Raw genomic sequence first — 21,715 nt, 5'->3', positions numbered from 1 at the left:
TACTCGATAAATTTGACCGGGACTCGACGGAATGGTAAGACCTTAAGCGGCACTCGTCGAAGTTTGCACCAAGTATCCCGAGATCATGTCCGGGGACGTGATCTTGAAGTAGGTTTTTGCGGATTGCCACTAGAGCGGTTAACTAGTACACGATCCGTCGGATGAACTAGCCCCAACTACCAATATCCCTGTACAATATAGAAATTTATATAAAGAAATATAGAAAAGTTTAAATTGTTGAATAAGAATAAGCGGTGGAGATTTTCCCTGATTCTACGATTCAAGCAAAATCTCGGGGGCTACTGACATAGGCATCCCAAATGGGCCTGCCAAAGATAGTACCCGGGGTTTAACGAAGGCCCACTATCCGAAGAATAAGAAGGTTCGAGAGCCCAAGATATATTAAGGAAAGTAGAATTGTAATAGGAAGTGTTGTTTGATAATCTGGCGGGATGAGTTAGAAACCGTCCCGGACTCTGTAACTTGTACAAAACGAAACCCTCGGCTCCACCTCTTATATAAAGGGGGAGTCGAGGGACGAGGAGATCATCGAATCATTGTTTGCAAACCCTAGTTTTCATAATCGTCGAGTACTTTTCGGCTGAAACCTTCGAGATCTACTTGCCCTCTACTTCTAACTAAACCCTAGCCTACAATCCATAGGCATTGACAAGTTAATCCCTTGTCAACGGGCGAACGCCTTCCAGCCGTTGGTGCAGAACATGCGCCCTACACCATCAAAGTATGTCGTCAGCCTCCATGTTTCTTGGTTGGGGTCGAACTCTCTCAGGAAGGCATGGTTTAATTCTTGCCCACCGATGGCCTTGGCGAATTTCTTAGGGAGCTTCAAGCGCTCCAAGGTTCCCCCCTACAAAGACCAAGAACTCGAAACCGGGGAACTCGGGCGGTGCCTTCCTCGGAGGAAATCTCGAAGGAGGAATGAGAACTGGAGCAGGGTCGGGCCTGACAATCATGAAGAACTTGGGGGTGCAAGGTTATGCTCCTCCGTAGTTTCTTCCCCGATTGCGGCAACACTATCCCCCGGTTTGTTCTTGCTTCCGCGTGGAAAACCACGACTGTGTTTCTCCACCACTCCCACACAACAGTGGGTGGAGTGGTTTTGGGCTTGTTATTCGTACCAAGAGTGCGACCGCGACCACGCTTCACCGCCATCGGTAGTTTGGCAGCATCAAGAAGGACTCTCTCCTTACCCATGACTAAAGTCTTGCGAGCACTCCTAAGGTAGGGTTCCCAAAGAGGATGGTGACAAACAGATATAAAGAAAAAAAGAAGAGCTTGCGGTAGCGAAAAGAATGAGCGATAAGGATGATCAGATTTTCCTTTATATAGCACTATGGAAGGTAAAAGACACCGTCAATTTAACCTAATGGCCCATGCTCTCGTATCCGTGGAAACACGTGTCAGCAGGGGGAGTGAATTTCATGTCATTAACTCCTCCTGCGCAAAAATCGAGGGGTTACTCCATTTTCCAAGTGCTTTGTGTGGTCAAGTGATGCATGTAAAATGCATGCATGTACTTTGTAGTTTGTTGGCACATATTTCCACATATTTGCAACATACAAGATGTTATATCCATGTTTTATATTTATTTTTAGGGATTTAATAATGATCCCCTTTATTTATATTATAACTCTACATGACAGAAACCCATGTTTTGTGTATTTTTAACTTTCACGGACCTAAACGAAGTCAAATTGAGCTAGAATTTCAGGAATGTCAATATTTCATCAAGAGAAGCTTCTAGAGCACTTGGATCTCACGAGATAGGCTAGGACGACCAAAAGAGGCCAGGTCGTGCAACCAGCAAAGGGGGCACCCTAGCTCTTTTTCTCTTCAACCGTCCGATTCGCCTGATTATTCCGCCTACAAATTTTGTCTGACCTAAGAAAACCCTATATAAAGAACTTCCCGAGGCTTCCTATTCATCAAAAGTTGCTTAACATGTCGATATTGGTTGTACTTTTAGATTTTGTTCTTTCTGATATCTTTGTGTTGGTTTGCATTTAACTCTCTATATTTTGGTACATGGATATAATTGTGGCTTCAAATATGTATCATCCTAGCAATAAAATCTTTGAGCTTCATATGTACGTATTCAGAGGCGATCATATCATGTTGGAAGACATTGTTCAGTCAATTATTTTTAAATCTTATCATGCCTTGTACATATTACAAGATTATTATACATGATCATAGTTCCCGTCATCGCTTCAAGCTGGCGTAAAATCCGTAAGTGACCGCATGTAAGTGCATGTCACTAAGGGTACCTATTGTATATTGCAGTATTGCTCACAATACAATGTAAGATATTGACTTAAAACCTGAATGTTTCATCTTTTTTAATGTTTGTTTTAGATTGAGCAACAAGTGATTTTCACATAAAGCTTTGCGTGTCAACCTATAATTTATGAAACAATTAGAATGACTAATGCACAATCAAAGTTTTTGTTCAACAATTTTTGTTGTGTATACATAACATATTTTTTCTTATTTACTATATGTCCACTCATTTTTCCCACAACAAGCTTTTCCGCTTGCTATATGGGTAATATAACCTTACTTTCTCCATATGACAGGCATACTAGTTTATTTTTTCGACAACATTTGGTTTTTCTTTTTCATAATTTTTTATTATATGCATGTACAAATAATGGAATGAGCTGCGCTCATACATATTAGACACATAATTTTAAAACTTTTTTGCACAAGGAATGGGGTCTAGAAGACCCCAGAGAAACTTTATATCATATGTGGTACACACATAATTTTAAATATGGACCTCTATTATTGTAATCTAATGGCTTAGATAATTTTAGCGGATAACCACGATGCATTATGTTTTTATATTTATAATAATATAATAAATATAATGCCTCGAATAATGTATGTTGTTTAAGAACAAGATTGTCTTCTAAACCAACGTACATGCTTGTAGGTCATGATGTTTTTTCCTCATACTTATATAGTCTCATAGGCTGGGAGTATAATGGTTGGATAACTACCATGTGCTCCCAATTTTGAAAGTAGTGAAATAAATCATTGAAGTACGATATAAAGATACGATCCTCGTGATATTTTTTGCGTAGATATTTTAGAAGAAAATGTGTGGGCTCATATATAAATCTTTATGTAATTTCTACTGATTGAGTTACTCGACATATTGAGTTTGCTAAAAGATACTGAGATGAAAGAAACTGAAAGAACCGGTATAGGCGGCTAGATGGCGTGAGGGGGGGGGGGGGGGGTTCAAAAGGTGACAATCAATTAATACTTTATTTTCCAGTTTCATAGCTTTGACAAAAAAAAAGTTATCTAGATATGCATCTAGGTGGATGACATATCTTACAAGCAAGGAACAACAATGCAAGTAAGTAAATGATAGAATTAAACGCAAGGTGGAGACGAGGATGTATTTGTGGAGGCACAAAACCCACCAACGACAGAAAGTCTCGCCTTATTCTCCATGTAGTTATGCCACAACGGCAAGGGCACAATCCACTAAGCGTTGTCCATGAAGGCGGCGACCAAAACCTTTACAAACAAGGTTGGAGGAACTTCCACATTTATTCCATTATTCTTGAAAGTTCCAAGTATGCCACTGCATGCTGAATCACTTACAACAAATGTATTGTCATAACCTAACGTACGCCTAAACCTTTTACCCTAGTTATGTGAACTTGAGTCTCGATAACACAAAGAACCGAGGGACAAACACCCTCGCGAAAGTCACGTACTTCCTTTAGTGTCGTGGAATTGCCAAGTCCGCGACAGTTCCCCAAGTTTAGCAACTCATTTGTTGCGAGCGGTACTCCACACGGGACCCTACTTCTGAAGTTGGAGGCTAGTTCATAAAATAATTCCCGTGTTGATGCTAATTCATGTGACTTTTGGTGATCATATCGAAGGTACATTGGAGTACCTCTTCTTTCCATTCTCTACAAAACGTGTGCCTAGACTACCGACAGAACAATTCTTTCAAATTCCTATCTAATAAAAATTTCTAGAAGGATTTCCAGGTTATGAGTATGAGAACAGACTGAAACCGCATAATTACATAGATCATGGGAGAGTACCTGAACAACGGCACCAATATTATTTCCGTTCACCACCTTGTTGAGCTTCTCGTCATCCAGCTAATCAAGAAACAAAATAAAGAAAATCGTAATCAACATCCAGATTGCGAGCTTCGAGGACGAGGAGGTCGAGGTCAAGATGAAAATCGTAATCGTGATCTTACCTTCTCCCGGCTCTTCTTCTGTCGATTCTGGTTGCCGTCCTGCTCCTTCTGTCGAACCAGACTAATACCCTTCTCCTCCTCACGGACATGGACAAGTTCATGCGGTTCCCCACGGATCTCGTCAGACACCGGCTGCTCAATGGATGGGACGGAGGCAGCCGGAGAAGAGGAGTTTGGGGGAGGGGGGATGGGGCGGCAACGGTGGAGTTGTTCCTTGAGAGAAGATGAGTTGGAGGGGGGATGGGGCGGCGCCCGCCTCCATCTCCATGGGGGGGGGGGTCAGGAGCGGCGTTAGCGGGGCAGTTGTGAATAGCCACCGCGATTCTTTTTTTTCCTACTGGGTGTCTATTTAGCAAGTTTAATGGGCTTAGGCTAGCGGCTACGTGGGCTGTCGTTTTCATTTACATATATATACCCATAATCAGCATGAGCAGGACCAAGGATAGAAGCACACGAGGTCGGGTCAGAAACCTTCGTCGACGTACATTGCCGCCGAAGTACCAACTTCTTTATGGGCCTTGACTATATTTTTTTTATGGAATGGGCTTGCAGGCTTTGGGGGAGTAGCAGAAGGCAACAGACGAATTGGTACCACTATAAAAAGACCGGCCTTCCCAAAGGTCCAATCCCAAGCACAAATGCGTTCCGTGCTTGACACGTATCCTGCCCCTTCTCGTTGCAAGACGTCGCGCAGTTGTACACGCAGCAGCCCGCGGAAGCCCACGAGCGAGTACTAGTACATTCACACACACGAGCGAGGAACTACACTCGCACACACAATCAAGTACATGTACAATCACGCGCATGAGGAAGTACATGTATATAAGTATAGTCACCCACACGATCAAATACAAGTACATAAGTACAGTCGCGCACACAAGCAAGTAGATGTACATAAGTACGGTGACGCACACGAGCAAATACATGTACAACCCTGCACATGGACAAGTACAGTTACTGAGTAAAGAAAAAACTACACCAAATACACTAGAAATAGAAGTATTTATCAGTTCAAGCACTACACACCACGAGTATAACCATAGTAATATTAAAAGTACGAAAAAGATAAATCGAAACCTATTAACATATGGTCTACTTTTGAAAATCTTGACGCAGATGTCTTAAAAGTGAAAATAGTTCGTAATTTTGACTTATGGTTCTTAAAATATTTTATTTGAAAAACGGATCTAAAAATAAAGGGAAACCTGAGACAACCTAACCCTCCCCTGTCATTTTCTCTTCTCCCTCATCTCCACCTTGCTGCCTTTGCGACTCATGCGGGTAGGAAGATCGCTTCCAAGCAATTTTCCAGCATCACAGCACCATACTTATTGCGTCTGGTTGAGTTGTCTTTCCTTCACAAAGATTGATCTTTTTTTTCTAGAGATTTGGACGAATTGCCGGTTTCTTAACTGGGTTTATGTTCAACTGTTCAAGCATGCGCAGTCCAGTAAACAAGTGCAGCAGCATAAGACAATGCCCGGCCTTATCTGATCCTGAAATTGTTAATATTTGCACGGGCCTCCGCTTACCAGCCCAAAAAACGCAACGACCCACCACCGAGTCGTCGTTCTCGCTCGCTCACACGGTTGCGAATTGCGATTGCGCGGTTGGCCCTTCTGCTTCGTATCCATCCACTTCTACACTCTGCCCTCCCCTCTCGCTCGCGGCCGCGTCGCCGGCAGATATGCTAATATCTCCGGGGCTCGCAGCACCGCCGCCGTCTCAGCCGTCCCATTATCTCACCGCAGCGAGCCTCAGCGGCCGCGGTCTAGGTAGCCCCATCCAACCGACCGCCACCACGTCGACGACTCTCCACTACCGCCCTCGTAGCCGCTCGCTGCTCCACTCAGCGCCTGCCGAGGCCGCTGCCACCACGAGTACCGTCCCTGCGAGAGACACTGGGTGCCGCCTCGACCGCGACGACCTCCGCAGAATCTGCAAAGAACCCGACCTGGAGGGCGCAGTTAACCTGCTCGACGAAATGCTCCGCCAGAGAGGGGGCGCCGGCGCGTCAGACCAACTCGCGCCGGATGAGCAGGCCGCGGTCCTCCAATGCTACACCGACCCGCTCTCCCTGGCCTCTCTGAGACGAGGCCACCGCCTGCTCTCCAAGTCCATGTCCCGCTCCCAGCATTCCGGAATCGCCACGCCCATCCTGCACAGGATCGCCACGCTGTACTGCAAGCTCGGCGCCCCCGGCGACGCACATCGCGTCCTCACGGAAGCATTGAGGCCTCCGTCACCACCGGTCAAGGAGGACGGGGCGCAGGCGAAGCGCAAGGAGGCCTACGAGAAGGTGCGGGAGCTGCACGCGGAGATACGGGCGGTCGGGTACGTCCCGGACACCCGCTTCGTGCTGCACGACATGGACGAGGGCGCCAAGGAGCGCGCGCTCATGTACCACAGCGAGCGCCTGGCCATCGCGTTCGGGCTGGTGAGCACGCCGCCCGGCACGCCGCTGCGGGTCATGAAGAACCTCCGCATCTGCGGGGACTGCCACAGCGCCGTCAAGCTCATCGCCAAGGTGACCGGCCGCGAGATCATCGTCAGGGACAACAAGCGGTTCCACCATTTCAAGGACGGCGCCTGCTCCTGCGGGGATTACTGGTGAGGCATCTTCAGTTTTCGCCACTCCTACCATTGTTGACATCAGTTCCTATCTTTAGTATAGTTCAGTGTTTTGAGCAGTCTGTAAAGTTTAGCAAAGGCTTGCATGGCCTTGTGTAAGAGAAACAGTGACGCACTTTGTTTAGCCAACATGTGACCTGATGCATTAGCCAACAAGATGATATTGGACAAGTGTACACCTGCTACAACGAATTCTGATTGATCAAACATGGTGAACCTCACAATTCTGCCTAGGAAAACCCCTCATATTTTCACAAATCGAAGTAAAGAATCAGGAGAACAAAACAAGGAAGTTGAAAGCTATCATGTGCAGTGGGGAGGAGGGAGGTATCAGGGGCTCTGCTCAACCCGTGCCCGGCGTGGCCGCGCCACCACAGACCGCGGCTGTGACTGGCAGACCTGCGCCGGGAACTTGCACCCAAACCTCTTCGTCACCATTGAACCCCACCTGCCCTCTGCAGCCGGCTCCCCTCCTCTATCCCCAGCAGCGCCGCCTCGGCGGTCTATCTTCTGGATAGCCTTCCTCATGGTCGTGCACTCGCGCTCGAGCTCCTGCACCCGGTTCCGCATGCTGTCCATGTCCAGCCTGAGCATTTGGTTTCCCCTCGTCGCCACCCGCCATGTTCGACCGCCATCACTATCTCCTTCTTCCTCTCCTGGGCCTCCTGCACCACCTTCATTTGCCACAATAGTCCGTGCTATGGCCCGACGCAACTGGAGCTGCTCGAAGAAGAGCACCTGAACTACTGTCCGCAGCGGCAGCCGTTCGTTTTGTGCCGCGTGGGTGCACGCCTCTAGTGTCAGTTTGCGGCCGTCTACAACGCCGCTCACCTTCTCCTTCTCATCTTCCCTCAGGGCTGGATGAGCCTGCACAAAGAACGTCTACTTGTCAGCACTGGCATTGTGCAGCAAACATCAAGATGACATTCAGAAATCAGAATGTGTGCCCTTACCTTGATATAGATGTCGACGGCACGGTAAAGGCCATCGTCGTAGACGCGAGCGCTGTCCGGCAATGCCCAGGCGAGGTCGCAGAACTTGTCCGTCTTCAGGTTGGCATCCGTCGCGATCTCCCCCAAGTAGGCGTCCATCAGCCTGCCCACAGCCAGCATTGCTCGTCTGCTCGCCTCTCTGCCCGGCGTCTCTGCCTCGGTGCCCTCCTCGTCGACCTCTTCAGCACCTCGGCCCTCGAGGAAGTACCGCACAATGCGCTCGACGCAGTCCACGTCGTAGAGCGTCTCCACTAGGTACGAGTAGCTGGGGATGAGCAGGTCGTCGACGGCCGCGTCCGGTAGCCTGGAAGCTATACGGTGCTCCAGCATGTCACGGGAAGCCTCTGATGCCTGGAGAATGTTTGCCGTGCGCAAGAGGCCGAAAAGGACCCGTGCGGTGGTGGCGCCCACTGCCGTGCCGGTGTGGGCAGTGCTCTTGATGGTCTCCTCGGGGAGGTTGGCAATGACGGTCTCGAGAAGCGCCTTCTGGTCGCCATTCGCTGCCATTGGAGCGGCGGCGGCGGTAGCTGCGGTGCCGCCACCGGCATGGCGGTCGGAGCGTGACAGCCCGGGGATGGAGCGCTTGGCGTAGGTAATGAGAGCCCCCTCGATGACCTCAGGGCCGACGCCCTTGTCCTTCATGGCGGCAATGACGCGAGTGAACGTGACCAAGGACAAGCCGGCGAGGTCGTCGAGCAGCGTGGACGTGGCCGCGGCGCCGGCACTGTTCTTCCGGCGCGGGCGGTCGCCGCCGGCCGCGTCGGCGACGGGCCAGCCGAAGAGCGCGGTGGGCGCGGACGCGGCGGCCTTGGCCGCGACGGCGTCGACGCAGCGGGCGACGAGGCCCAGGTCGTCGGCGAGCGGGAGCAGGCCCTCGCACGACTTGAGCGCGCGGACGGCGTCCCTGGGGTTCCGCAGCACGGTGTGCGAGATGAAGCGGTCGGCGCGCGAGACGAGGTTGTCCTCGCAGTGGTCGTCGGACATGTCCAGGCGCTCGGCGGCGCAGCGCAGCGGGGCCGCGGTGGCCGGCGTGAGGTCGAGCTTGACGCCGTAGCAGAACTTTGCGGCGAGCTCGAACGCCTCGGCGCCGCCGGGGAAGTCGGGCAGGCGGATGCGGTGCGCGTCGGCCTCCTCGTCCGCCTCCAGCACCACCTCCTCCTCTCTGATCTCGTCCCCTGCGTCCTCCTCGTCTTCTTGCTCCCGTCCTCCATCTGACTGCTTGACCAGGCTTGATTCCCTGTTGGTGATAAGGTCGTGAATCTTCTTGCTCTTGGACATTAACGGGAACTGCAAGCAAGACATCGACTTTAGCTAGCTGTAGCTACTTTCAAGATCAAGAATCGCCGGTAAAATTCCTTGCTGTACTTCACAGTTCGAGACAGAGATTCGCGCAAGATCGGCAAGCAAACAGAGACCAAGACGACAGAAATGTGCATGCATCAGAAACTCCAGGTACTGTTACCAGAGGAATGGGGAAAAGTTTGGAGAGTTGGTAGAGTGGAGACAAGATTGAGCAGCCGACCTTGTGGAGATGGAATGTCATGTCGCCCACCTCGATCACGACGTCGCTGGGCAATCCCGTGGTGCAGAACCTGGTGACGAACACAAAGACATTAGAGATCATCACGGGAACAGCAAATCGCCCGCATAAACCGACGGAAGAGACAAGGATCAGTCGCTCACCATGCTTGGCCTTTGGGGCTGGGCTGCTGCTCCTCCGCCGGAGCCATCTCCCTCTTGCCCTTCGTCTTCCTGCTCCCCTGCATCGCAACGATCTTCGCAGACACGACGGAATGGAGAGAGATTCTTCCACGGACTCTCTCTGCTACGGCATTTCCAGTGACGGATGCGCGTGGAGTGACGGGAATCAGAGCAATGAGGGCAGCTCGCTCGCAATAATGGTGCGCTATTCCAGTGTTCGTATTAGGTGTAGAGTTAAATGATTCCAAATGGTAGCACGGAGAGAGAGAGAGAGAGACAAGATGGGCGTTTTGGTTTTCTTTGAACCTGTGCTTGCCTCAAAAGCACGTATCCTCCATTAGCCTACCGCCATTTGTTTAATCGACCCGTACTCGCTTTCTCGTTAAGGCTGGTCATAGTGCATAGTATCATATACTAGTATCATGCATATGATACTTGTCTATGATACTATCTCTATAGTGGGTGGTATTATATTGTAGTATCATAAACTTTTAAATTTATTATTTTGTAGAATCCCAATGTAAATCTATGTACAAGATCTATTTGGTATTTATTTTTCTCGTAATGTGCGCTATGATACAGTATCTACCTATGTTACTCTAATCCTATCTCTCCTCATTAATTAGATGCCACATCATCATTTTTGTGGGCCTTAGATGCATGATACTACCTATGATACTAGCACTATGGCCAGCCTAACTAGTGTTTTGGCAACCTCTCTCCGCAAAACTGCCGTCCACTCTACTGACAGAAGTATTTTTCTTGTTTAGTTAGTAGTTCAAAATAGGCCACAGCAAGAGTGAAATTCAAGTAGAGTAGTGAGCCGTTCACGTGTTTGGTACACTTCGAGCTGGCTCTTCCAACAACCTCACACATAACTTGTAGTACTGTATTCATTTCCACTTTTCCTTGGAATATTGTATTACATCAGCTTCCAAAATACAAGCTTTTAAAAAATTAAACCAACCTTCAAAACGACTTATATCTCGCAACCAAAAAACCGTCATTTCGAAGCTGAACGGATGGGCTCAGCAACAGTTAGACAGGGATCAAGATAACTCATCCTAAGTTCCTCAATTGTAAACTTAGCCCGAGATAAGATCCAGACAGCGATCACGCGAGGCCAAAAGCGGCATTAGTTTAACCCAACTGTCCGCGAACAGGGTTAACGGTGTGCTCACAACGAGAAGAATGAAGGAATCTGGCGGCACGAGACCAGGTAAAGACTGTTCTTTTCCCTGAAACCAACATTAGCATTCCATAGAATATGATCAACTGATCCACGGGCCATCTCTCTTTGTCAGGTGAAGACCAGGACCAAGAGCAGCAAGCGCTCTGGAATTTGAACTCTGAATTCGCGCTGCTGCCTTGATGAAAGAAAAATTTCGAAACCATGGATGGATGGACATCATCTGCTGACCTGACTGACTGTGATAATAAATGGGGAGGCGTGATCCGGCCATGAATGCTGGAGGTGCTGGTGCATCGCCATTTATTGTGTTGTGGGTATAGAGAGAGTGATGTCGGTGGTAGATAGATCACGACGACAACCGCCCCAGGTACTCTGCTCCCTCGCCGCCTGGAAAAGAGAGGCTTCTGCATGTGTGACTGGTCATGAGTCAAGCCGGCAATTCGACCCATGGGTACGTGTGCCCATGGGCACCCGACCCGAATGGGTAGGGTATGGATCTCGATGTTCGTCCATGGAAACGACCCATGGGCAACCCGATTAGTCGTGGGTCGGGCATGGGTATCAATCTATGCTCACGGGTTGCCCGATGGGTCACCCGATTAATATTACTAATTAAAATAATTGCATTATTTTGTATGGTACGTGGGCTATGGTACACATACTAGACAGTATAAATCGTTTACACACAAAGCTCTTGTATCCAGACATCAAACATGTGCATATTATTACTACTTGCAGTCACAAAGCCAAGAACGGAAACGCACCACTCTTTGTCCTGGCAGCGCAACAATGTGCCGATGTGTTCTAAATATTTAGTTGCTTCAAACTCTGCATTTTTTTGTACCCGATGGGTTGCCCGATAGGGTTGGGTTGCCCGATGGGTTTGGGCATGGGTTTCATTCCTTACCCATGGGTAGGGTTGTGGGTCACAGGTGTGCCCGATAAGGATGATGGGCATGGGTCTAGTTTAGGTCGACCCGACCAAACCCGACCTATTGCCAGCCGCGGTCATGAGCACTCGTGCCGGTGGGGGCTGTGCCAGTGGGCGTGCCTGCGATCGGAGCTGGTCACCTGGCAGTGTGCCATGACATGAATTGGACCTGGCCATTCACCTGCCAGTGTGCCATGGCGTGGCATGGCAACAGGGACGCATAAAAGGCACAAAGCAAACCACAACCAGAATCGTGGAGGCTTGTCATGACCCACGACACGAGCCATCGGGCTAGGGGATTTGTGTGTTCACTTTTGGCTGGCTTATGGGCAGATTTGGGCATGGCTGATCTGTCTCTGGATTTTCAGTGTAAAAAACAATAGTGTAGTCCTAGAGCTATCTTGTGCGAGTTGTGGCTGGTCAGGTTACAGAAACCCAGGGAATCCATCCAGTGCCCCAACGAGATGCGAAAGCAGGCGAGTGGCTATGGGCAAGCTTGCTTCAACTTTTCTGAAAGCGTTGGAGTCTTTGGAGTACGAGAAAAAGGCTATGGTCAAGGGCAACTTGAGTGCTTTTTTGTTTTTCACTTTGGAGGTTTTCGATGGCTTCAGCTAGTCCCAGCTGAAGTTGCGCGTTCGATCGCCTTGAGAGTCAGGCGATCGATGTTGAGACTGCTGCTGTGCGAGTGCTGTTATCCCCATCATCGAACTTACAGCCCACAATCTGTTGTTGGTACTGCTCCGGTGTTCCTTTTGTTCATACCTCCTCCAAGTTCTGATCACACCTCTGAGGTATATACATGATCAATCCGAATAGCGAAATGAATGAGTAGATGGATGATCAGTGAGAGCGTGCCACGTTCAGCACAGTAACATTTTGAGGATATCCATGCGGATGCTGGCGATCTTGGCAGTGCAGGGCATGGGGCTACGGGAGTATGCGGTGGTGGCAAGCAACCAGTGGTGTGTCTCAGCTTTGTTCAAACCTTTTAAGGAACCAACGGCAAGAGTCGTCTCATCATGCGGTCCTAGCAACCTTTTACCGAGCCTTTTGTGTGTCGATCCCATCGTCTTTCTGTGATCTTCATGCAATGAGTGTGCATGCTATGGCAAGTTGACAACCGGGGGTGACGCCATTTTGCATCCATTCAGGATTTCACGAGGAGAAAGTGTTGTGCAAATATTAACCCCTCGATTTTCTTTTGAGGTAGGGCAAACTTTATAAAATGATGAAAAACTTAAATAGGCTCGAGACATTAATGTTACATATGACTCTAAGACAATCGTGCACCATCAATTAGTTAGCCTCCCGCACCCAACCCTAACCCTCCCGCACCCCGCCCTCCGCCGCCGCCGCCGGTAGCGCTGCCGGGGGCAAAGTCCCTCGGGGCGTGGCGGCGGCGGGGGCCCTTCCTCGTCGCCGCGTGCAGATCGGCGGCCGGATCCCCACCTCCTCGATGCTTGGCGGAGCAGACGCGCGTGAGACGGGCGACGGCGGCGGCGGCCCTCCTCCCGTCGGCTGTCCCCTGGCGGACCGGTCGGCGCGGGTGGGATGGCGGCGCTGCGATCTCCCTCTTCTCGTCGGCTTCCCGCAGCACTCCGGCAGGGGTTGGTGGTGGGCGGCGGCCAGACACTCGGTCTGCGCCATGCCATCCACCCCCGCCTCTCGTTGGTGCGTGGAGGCGATCTTGGGCATCTTCCGCGACACGAGGGCGCCCGGGGCAGCAGCCTTGGGTTTGACGGAGGAGGTGACCTCCCTGCGGTTGGTGGTGGTGGATTTTTGATCTATCATCGCCAGCCGGCGGTGAGATGGAGGTGCATGGAAGCCGGCGATGGTGTCGCCGGTGGAGGGTTGGGTTGGCCAGCCCGAGATGGTCGCCGACGTGGGGGTCCGGCCCGAATAAAGGCGGCGGTCCTAGGGCCTCTCTTGCGTGAAGAGGAGGACCCACCGAGGCCCTGGACTCGTGATCCGGCCGGAGGGTTGAGTTCCGAAGGCTCCGCCGGCGAATGTAACGAGTGCTTTGCCCGGAGTTTGCCGGATCGGAGGTATTCGGTTGTGCGCACCCATGCGTTTATTCCGACCGTTTGGTTCTCGGAGGGAGCGGCGCGAAGCTCTTTTTCCGTGTTGACATCAAGTGACTATGGATCCATGATGAAAGTCGGAAGAAGAGAATTTCATGAAGGCCGGAGGGGAGGACTAGCTAAGGGAGGTTCAAGTCTCCGCGCTGTTGAGGGGCTTGCTTGGTGTCCGGGCTTCACAACGCGTATGAAAGTGGGGGCGACAACACATGTGAAGGGCAGAGTCCTACCTTTCGGAGTGAAAATCCAAGGTCCGCGCCTTAACTGGTTGTGCCTCGGCAGCTGACCTTGGTGGAGGCATTGTTTTGAAAGTGGGGACTATCTTCGGGGTGAAAACCTAAGATCTTTGATCGGGCGACGACGGTGTTGGAGCACCGTTCCCTTCTTGGAGACGTCGTTTTTGGAGAGTCCGCAATTCGGTGTTGTCATGGTGGTGGATGTATTGTCGTTGTTAGGTCCGTGATACCGTAGCGGGACTTTTGTTTCTTAGTTTTCTTTTCGTTTTTTTGGCTGTGTGCATCCGTAGTGACATTAGGGTGGTGCGTTGTTGCAGAGGCTGGGTGTAATTGGTATCTCTCGATATTAATATATTCCCTTTATCGAAAAAAAATATGACTCTAAGACAGTCACCTTGAAAAATAGAAATAGAAAAATATTTAAATATAAGTAGAACCTAACAATAGAGTAAAAATAAATTAGCTTTATTGGCGTATATAAGTCCCAGGCAATGACAAAACTCTACCTCCTTTTGAAAATCTCTAGTAGTTATATTGATCATGACTTTCGAAATTCTCTTGCTTGATGTAGCTTGGCATCATTTCATCAAGAAGCCATCGTGGACATGATGTTGCGCGACTTAGACTTGCTGACCTTGCTCGCCGAGAAATCCCTTTCAATTGTTATCATTGTGACGGGTAAAATCAATGTTGCAACTCACCGTTAGCGTGGATTACGAAGAAAATGTAACGGTTTGGAGGCACTTTTATAGTTGTATCCTTATTTGTAACTAAATTTTTCTCAGTTGCAACTCTACTTGCAACTGAAAAAAATATCACTTACAACCCACTTTACAACTCAAATGCATGAATCATGATGCAAATCCAACATTACAAGAGTCTCGAGTGGCCTCTTTGAGTTGAACAAGGGTGCTACTCTTTCATCCTTTGCCTCTTTGGGTTCACCTGTGGCCGAACAGTACGGTGTCAGTGCATCTCTGAACTATTTTTATGCAGACGAAGTTGGGCAGGGTCGCAGGGACAAAATATATTTCGGCCGGAATAGGAAGTCACGGCAAGAGTGCCGAGCAAAGGACAAGGTAGCCTTGCTTAAACAAAAACATACTATATGTGCTACAGTACATTCCCTCTCCGCGTCTATTAGCTCACATGCATGGTGGTACACGACAATCAGCCCGGCGTGTTGGCTGTATCTGCTGGAAACCAGCATCATGTAGACGTATGTGCCAAGATCTAGCAATGTTCCCTCTTGATAACAGCGCATAATTCCCCCGATTAAACAAACAATACGACCAGCACATCATCGCTCGTTCCTCAGGGTCCGGACGGCCTGAACCTGATGATGGTGCGTGGGGGAGTCCATTAATCGGGGACAGGCGATCGGGACAAAGCGAAGGGGAAGAAGGCCAGGGTGTCCTTGTCATGTCACGTACGCGATCACGCATGCATGCAATGGGCAGGGTCATCTCGGCAAGCGACAGAATGATCGTGTCTAGCGTGTCATCGCGACGCACGTACCGTCGTCGCCAATCAGTCGCCGGCCGGCGGGGGCCCAAATTTGACCCCGGCGTTTTGCGTCTGAGAAATGCACCACATGGCCAAGGAGCAACGAATGTTTTTCCGGAAAGGCAAGGGCAATATCGGGCAATTCCTATTCACCGACCAGGTCGGTGGTTACCGCGCGCCGCACACCCCCCGCGCGCGGTATGGGCCGGCCTGGTCGGCCCATTTCACGTTTATTTCTGTTTTCTGTTTCTTTTCTTTTTCTTTTTCTTTTCTGTTTCTTTTCTGTTTTTGTTTCTTTTCTGTTTATTTTCTTTTTGTTAAAATTTAAAATTTTCAAATTTAAAATTTGTTCAAATTTAAAAAATGTTCAAATCTGGAAATCGTTTAAATTCGAAAAATATTCAAATCGGAAAATCGTTCAAATTATAAATTCATTCATATTCAAAAAATTTCAATTTTCGAAAATTGCTTGATCTAAAAAATTGTTCAAATTTCAAAATTGTTCAGATTTAAAAATTGTACAAAATTTAAAACGGTTCAAATTTGAAACTGTTCAGTTAAAAAAATGTTCAAATTTAACTGTTCAAATTTTGTGAAATATTTTTTCTCAAAAAATTCTTTTCAAACTTTTAGATTTTAAAAAACGAAAATATAAACACAAAAGAAAAAACAGAAAAGAAGGAAGAAAAAAGGGAAAAAAACTCACCCGATGCGATGGGCCGCGGCCCAAGTATTGTGTCCTTAATTCAAAAAAGGAAGAGATAATTTTTTTTGAGAAACACGATACAGACGTACACGCACATACACTAACCCCTATGAACGCACGCATGTACACCCTAGCCCTATGAGCACCTCCGAGAGACTGCGTCCAACAAACTTCATCCAACGGGTCTTGATATTGACGAAGTCATCACATGCGCCTCCGTGTCAACGGAAACGTCGCCTCCCACTAAAAAAATATTCCATCTTTAATGAGACACCAAAATATCAAACCTGGAGTTTGAACTTTGATGGTACCACTGCCCTCCTAACCATCCAACTATAGATTGGTTCTCAGAAGAGATAAAATTGGAAAACTCTCTTTATGTCTTCAGTGTGTATAATGCACCGTGTTGGCACCACACTGCATCTTGCCCAATATTACTCAAGGATCGTATAAGCCTCGTGGACCCAAATTTCCTATTCCATACAACTAAGCTCAACAATCTTACTTAGATATTTGTTAGACTCGTTTGCTGTAGAATCATGTACCAAGATATACTTGAGTTCATAAATTTGACAGAGAAAACAGAAACGTGCTATAGTACATCTAAGAGCCACAAATATTTAGTGGCTATTTTGGTGTTTCGGTTTGGTTAAGATGAAATTAAGTCAAATGAAATGTTTGTAACAAATTTTTCTAAAGTAACATAATTCTATTTTGCAATATTTTAATAAAAATTATCCGGTCAATGGTTTTACATATAATAGAGGCTCTCTTGTTATGACTCTATGTTATTGGTCCTACCAATGTAAATATTTGTCAAGATTTCGTAACAAGACTAGCTATATCGACGTAAAAAGGTTTAGTATAAAGACTTGACGATGTTTTTCCCTTACTCACCATATGTCGACTAAACTCTACGGTATGGGCTTCACCGTGAAATCTATTTACAAGTGTAAGGCTGTCGAGTCTTTGCCGCACGCGGTATCGCTGGTTGCGGGAGGAGGTTTGCCTTTTTTGCATGTGCGCTGCAGCTGGCACGGGCAGCTGGTGGACGGTGCAGATTCTACGGGAAATTAATTGCACGTATGCAACTCTAGCAATATTACTTAGCGTCGAAAACATTTTACCGCTCTGGTGTTTGTCTCACACTCTGACACTTAAGTCCATGACATGACTGCAATGCACCCATCAGGGTTCTAGCAATTAAAATTGCCCCGTCGAGTCACTAGACAACCAAATGGAGGCATACCTCGCCGAAGACGACTCTCTGTTATCGTGTTTGTATTGACTAATCTATGTGGTATTTTGTGTTATAACCTAGTGTGATAATTATCTTTATTAATAGTATTACTTTGTTATCATGTATGAGCTTGAACAACCCCAACCGAATACCAAGGATAGTAGCGTTTGGAAATAGCTCATCTCCTTGATTTTTGAAATAAGTTCGTTGTGAAAATCCTGATTATCTAGTAGTGCATATCGGAATTAAATCTATTATTATGTGAGACTTCTGATGAAATATGAGTTGTTAATGCATAAAACTCAAGCACGATTTTAGAAATGAACCATATTTGCGTTCTGGCTGGGTGCTTTTTCTTTTGTTCTCTTCATGCTGAGTGAGAGTTGTGCTCACAAAGGTGACTATTGAGTACAATTGACAGTCCAACATACATAGCGTGTTTACAGTCAAATCCTGACAATGTCCTACGCATGCAAGAGAAAAGTCAAAGTAACCACCTATATAGAAGAAGAAAAGGTGCCGATATTTATTTAATCCGAAATCAGTACTCAAGTAGAATGTGCCCCGGCCGGATGTATTGGCTTTTTGCCTGGTTCTTTTCAAAATAAATGGGCAACAGTTCGAATAATCAACCAACCAAATGGAACATGCATGGTTTTTGTCTGGGGCTAAAAGGAACTGTATTTGTCACCGAATGTTGCTACAGACTCGAAGAACTGTATTTGCAGCTCATCGCCCAATTGTTATTGCTCAAGGATTGTTGACGCCCCAGATTTACAACTGGTTATTAGATACAACTAAGGTGGACAATATTACTCGGACGACCTCCATTTGGATGTATGACTCGTTTGTCGTAGAATCAGTGAAATCATGTATGACGATACTTAAGTTAGAAATTTGACGACCTCCATCTGGGCCTCTTCCCATCTTCGGGCCATTGTTCCGATCACTGTAGTGTTCCTACCTGGCCCAGCCCATCTTATCTACGCTCACACAGCACGCCGCAGGCAGGGCAAATCCTTAAAAAAAGGCCGACCTTCGTGAAGGGAAGGCAACTCGCTCCGCACGCGACAAGTGGCGCGCTGTGGTGCCAGAAAATCCCTGAGAAGTGGTCTCCCTGCTCGCCACGTGTCGCAAGGGGAAGCAAGGTGGGGATGGGGAGGAGAGAGAAGACTGCGGCCAGTGTCGCTTTTCCCTTTTTCTTTTAGATTCGTTTTTTCAAAATGAAATATCTTGAGAACCGTAAGTCCAAATTGTGAATCGTTTTCACTTTTGAGATCCTCGCGTCGAGATCTTCAAAACTAGATCCGATGTTGATAGGTTTGGAGATACTTTTTTTTCGTACTTCCAATAATATTATGATTGTACCTGTGGTGTGTACCTAAGTGTACTCGTGTTTCAACTGATAAGTACTCCTGTTTTTAGTGTATTTGGTGTAATTTTTCCCTTTACTCACTAACTGTACTCGCCCGTGTGCGGGACTGTACCTGTACTTACGCGCGACTGTACCTGCTCCTGTGCGCCACTGTATTTCTGTACATGTACTTGCTCGTGTTCACGACTGTACCTGCTCGTATGCGTGTTTGTACCTGCTCGTGTGCATGATCGTACTTCATACTCGCTCGTGTGTTCAACCGTACTCGTGTGTTGTGCGTGGATCGTACCTGCTCGTGTGCGCGACTGTACCTCCTCGTGTGCGCGACTGTACTTGTACTCGCCCCGTGTGTGTAACTGTACTCGTCTGTTGTTCGCAACTGTACTCGTGTATTATACATAACTGTACTCGTGTGTTGTAAGATACTTATGTTGTATGTGTTGTGTATATGACAAATGGCGCGCCCGCGTTTGCATGAACCGGTTTGCATGGATTTAACGGCAAGAGGTACGTGTTTGCCGGTTTGCATCAAGAGGAACGTGTTTGTTGGCTCTTCGCGTACGTGGATTGGTTCGATGGATGGTACTACTTCCGCGTCGCGTCGTGCGTGCTTGTTCTGGAATCGCTGGAATCGCTGCCACGCGTCGTCACGTGAGGGTCGCTCGGGCACGAATCTTCCCTCTGGGAAGGTCGGCCTTCACGCAGTCCTACCCCAAATCCTATACAAGGATCAGGTTGGCCGCTACCGCGCACCGCACACCCCCTGCGCGCGGTATGGGCCGGCCTGGTCGGCCCAGTTCGCCTCATTTTTCTATTTTCTGTTTCTCTTTCTTTCTTTTGTTTTTCTTTTTTCTTTTTTCTTTTCTTTCCTTTTCCTTTTTTATTTTCTGTTCCTTTTTGTTTTTTTTTCTTTTTTTTTCTTTTTTGTAAATTTTATTTTTGTTCAAATTTGAAAATAGTTCAAATTCAGAAAATTTCCAAAATTGAAAAATGCTCAAAATTTTAAAAATGTTCAAATTTTAAAACCATTCAAATACAAAAAATGGTTAAATTTGAAATCCGTTCAAATTTGAAAAATGTTCAAATACAAAAAATGTTTAAATTATAAAAGCGTTCAAATTTGAAATCTGTTCAAATATATAAAGCGTTCAAATTTGGAAAAATGTTGAAATTCGAAAAATGTTCATAACTAAGAATGTTAATTTTTGGAAAAAATAAATTTTACAAATTTTAAAAAATGTTCACATTTAAATTATATCCATATCCGAAAATGTTCAAATTTCAAAAAAATTAAATCAAAATCTGAATATTTTCAAAATTTCCAAAATTTCGAATCTGAACAGATTTTGAAATTTTGCTCTCCGAAATATATTTTTTAAAAGTTAAATATTGAAAAAGAAAAATATTAACAGAAAAGAAACAACAAAAAAAAGAAAAAAAAGGTACCTACTATTAATGGGCCGCGGCCCAACCAACCGGCCTGGTCGGTGGGGTGTGCGGTGGCCCGTACACGCCGACCAGGTCGGTGTACAGCACTCCCCGCAGGCAGCGGCAAAACCTATACACCGACCAGGTCGGAGGCTACCGGCCACCGCACACCCCTTGGTCGGGTATGGCCCAGACCCATTTATGTCTGTTTAGTCTGTAGTAGTTCGTTTTTCCTTTTTTTTCTAGTTTCTTTTTCTATTTTCTTTTCTTTTTTCTGTTTTCGGTTTTCGGTTTGGTTTATATTTTTTAGATTCGAAATTTTTATTTTTTAAAATTGTTCAAATTGAGAAAATGTTTAAATTCAAATATGTTCAAATTTGAAAACCGTTCAAATCTAAAAATTGTTCAAATCTAAAAACCGTTCAAATCTGAAAACCGTTCAAATCTAAAAACCGTTCAAATCTGGAAACCGTTCAAATTTGAAAACCGTTCGAACATGAAAAAATTTCAATTTTTTTTAAAATGTTCATATTCCAAAATTTTCAAATTTTGAACAAAAAAAATGTTAAAATTCAAAAACTGTTCAAATTTCGAAAAAAAATCTAAAAAATGTTTCAAATTCGTAAAATGTTCAAATTTTGAAAATATTTAAATTTCATAAAAAACTAAACTTGAAAATTCCAGATTTTAAAAATCGGTTTTATAAAGAATCAGCTTTTAAAAAACGTAAAAAGAAAAATCGAACAGAAAAAAACGAAATAGCAAAAAAAACTGGGATTGTTGGGCCGGCCCAACAACCTGCCGGCGGTGTGTGCAGCGCTTGGTCCGCGCCGACCAGGTCGGCATACAGCACCCCCCGCAATATCGAGCTGCTCGACGAAAATAGATGGAGATAAATAGATCGAGACTGTTCGTTTTGATCCGCAAGAACATGTGGATAGCAAATCTTCAGCCCACCGGCCCGATGTAAGTGAGCCGGCGTGAATACAACGTGGTTTGTGTGCGTGTCTGCATCATGTCACCTCGGGGCTGCCTGGCGGCTGGTCAGCGGCCGCTTCGCTTCTCCTCATGCACACATTAGTAGTGGTCATGCCCCTCCTTTTGAAGGGCAGCGACATCGCCCTGCCATTGCCCACAACACGCCCCACCATTGCCACCTTCTTCTCGGCGACAACGGTTTTTACTACGGCCATCCCCAGGTGTCGGACGTGAAGATGGAGGACGAGGAGGAGCTGCCAGCGCGTGAGTACAATAACCAGGTCCTGGGTGAGGAGGAAAGGGACGAAACCAGCGATTTCATTGGCTCTCTCGCCTAATTGGCGGAGATGGCCAAGGAAGAGGGTGGACAGGGTGAACGAGGAGGAGGCGATCAACCTCGCCATCAAGGCGTCCGGGGTGCAGGGGCCACCGCCGCGCGCAACCCATTTTGTCGGTGCCCACA

General features: G+C 47.1%; 1 protein-coding gene across 1 annotated transcript; it reads right to left on the bottom strand.

Annotated features, from left to right (window-relative positions):
• Positions 1 to 7,081: 7,081 nt before the first annotated feature.
• On the bottom strand, positions 7,082 to 9,738 carry LOC124700671 (BTB/POZ domain-containing protein At5g66560-like). The gene is made up of 4 exons (XM_047232758.1): positions 9,565 to 9,738; positions 9,404 to 9,473; positions 7,843 to 9,168; positions 7,082 to 7,756 (listed from the first exon to the last, which is right to left on the bottom strand). The coding sequence occupies exons 1-4, from the start codon at positions 9,645 to 9,647 to the stop codon at positions 7,220 to 7,222; spliced, it is 2,016 nt and encodes a 671-aa protein (XP_047088714.1). The 5' UTR covers positions 9,648 to 9,738; the 3' UTR covers positions 7,082 to 7,219.
• Positions 9,739 to 21,715: the final 11,977 nt, after the last annotated feature.

Source organism: Lolium rigidum, chromosome 3, assembly GCF_022539505.1.
Source record: "Lolium rigidum isolate FL_2022 chromosome 3, APGP_CSIRO_Lrig_0.1, whole genome shotgun sequence".
Classification (NCBI taxonomy): domain Eukaryota; kingdom Viridiplantae; phylum Streptophyta; class Magnoliopsida; order Poales; family Poaceae; genus Lolium; species Lolium rigidum.
The sequence above is the reverse complement of the archived record's forward strand: the minus strand, read 5'-3'. Positions and strand labels throughout refer to the sequence as shown.

What these genes read in the sequence shown, in the direction of transcription:
- LOC124700671 (XM_047232758.1), bottom strand. Translation starts at nt 9,647, where the DNA reads ATGCAGGGGAGCAGGAAGACGAAGGGCAAGAGGGAGATGGCTCCGGCG. An exon ending in AGCCCCAAAGGCCAAGCATG is followed by an intron (nt 9,474 to 9,564) that starts GTGAGCGACTGA and finishes GTTCGTCACCAG; the next exon opens with GTTCTGCACCACGGGATTGC. An exon ending in CCGTCGACATCTATATCAAG is followed by an intron (nt 7,757 to 7,842) that starts GTAAGGGCACAC and finishes TTCTTTGTGCAG; the next exon opens with GCTCATCCAGCCCTGAGGGA.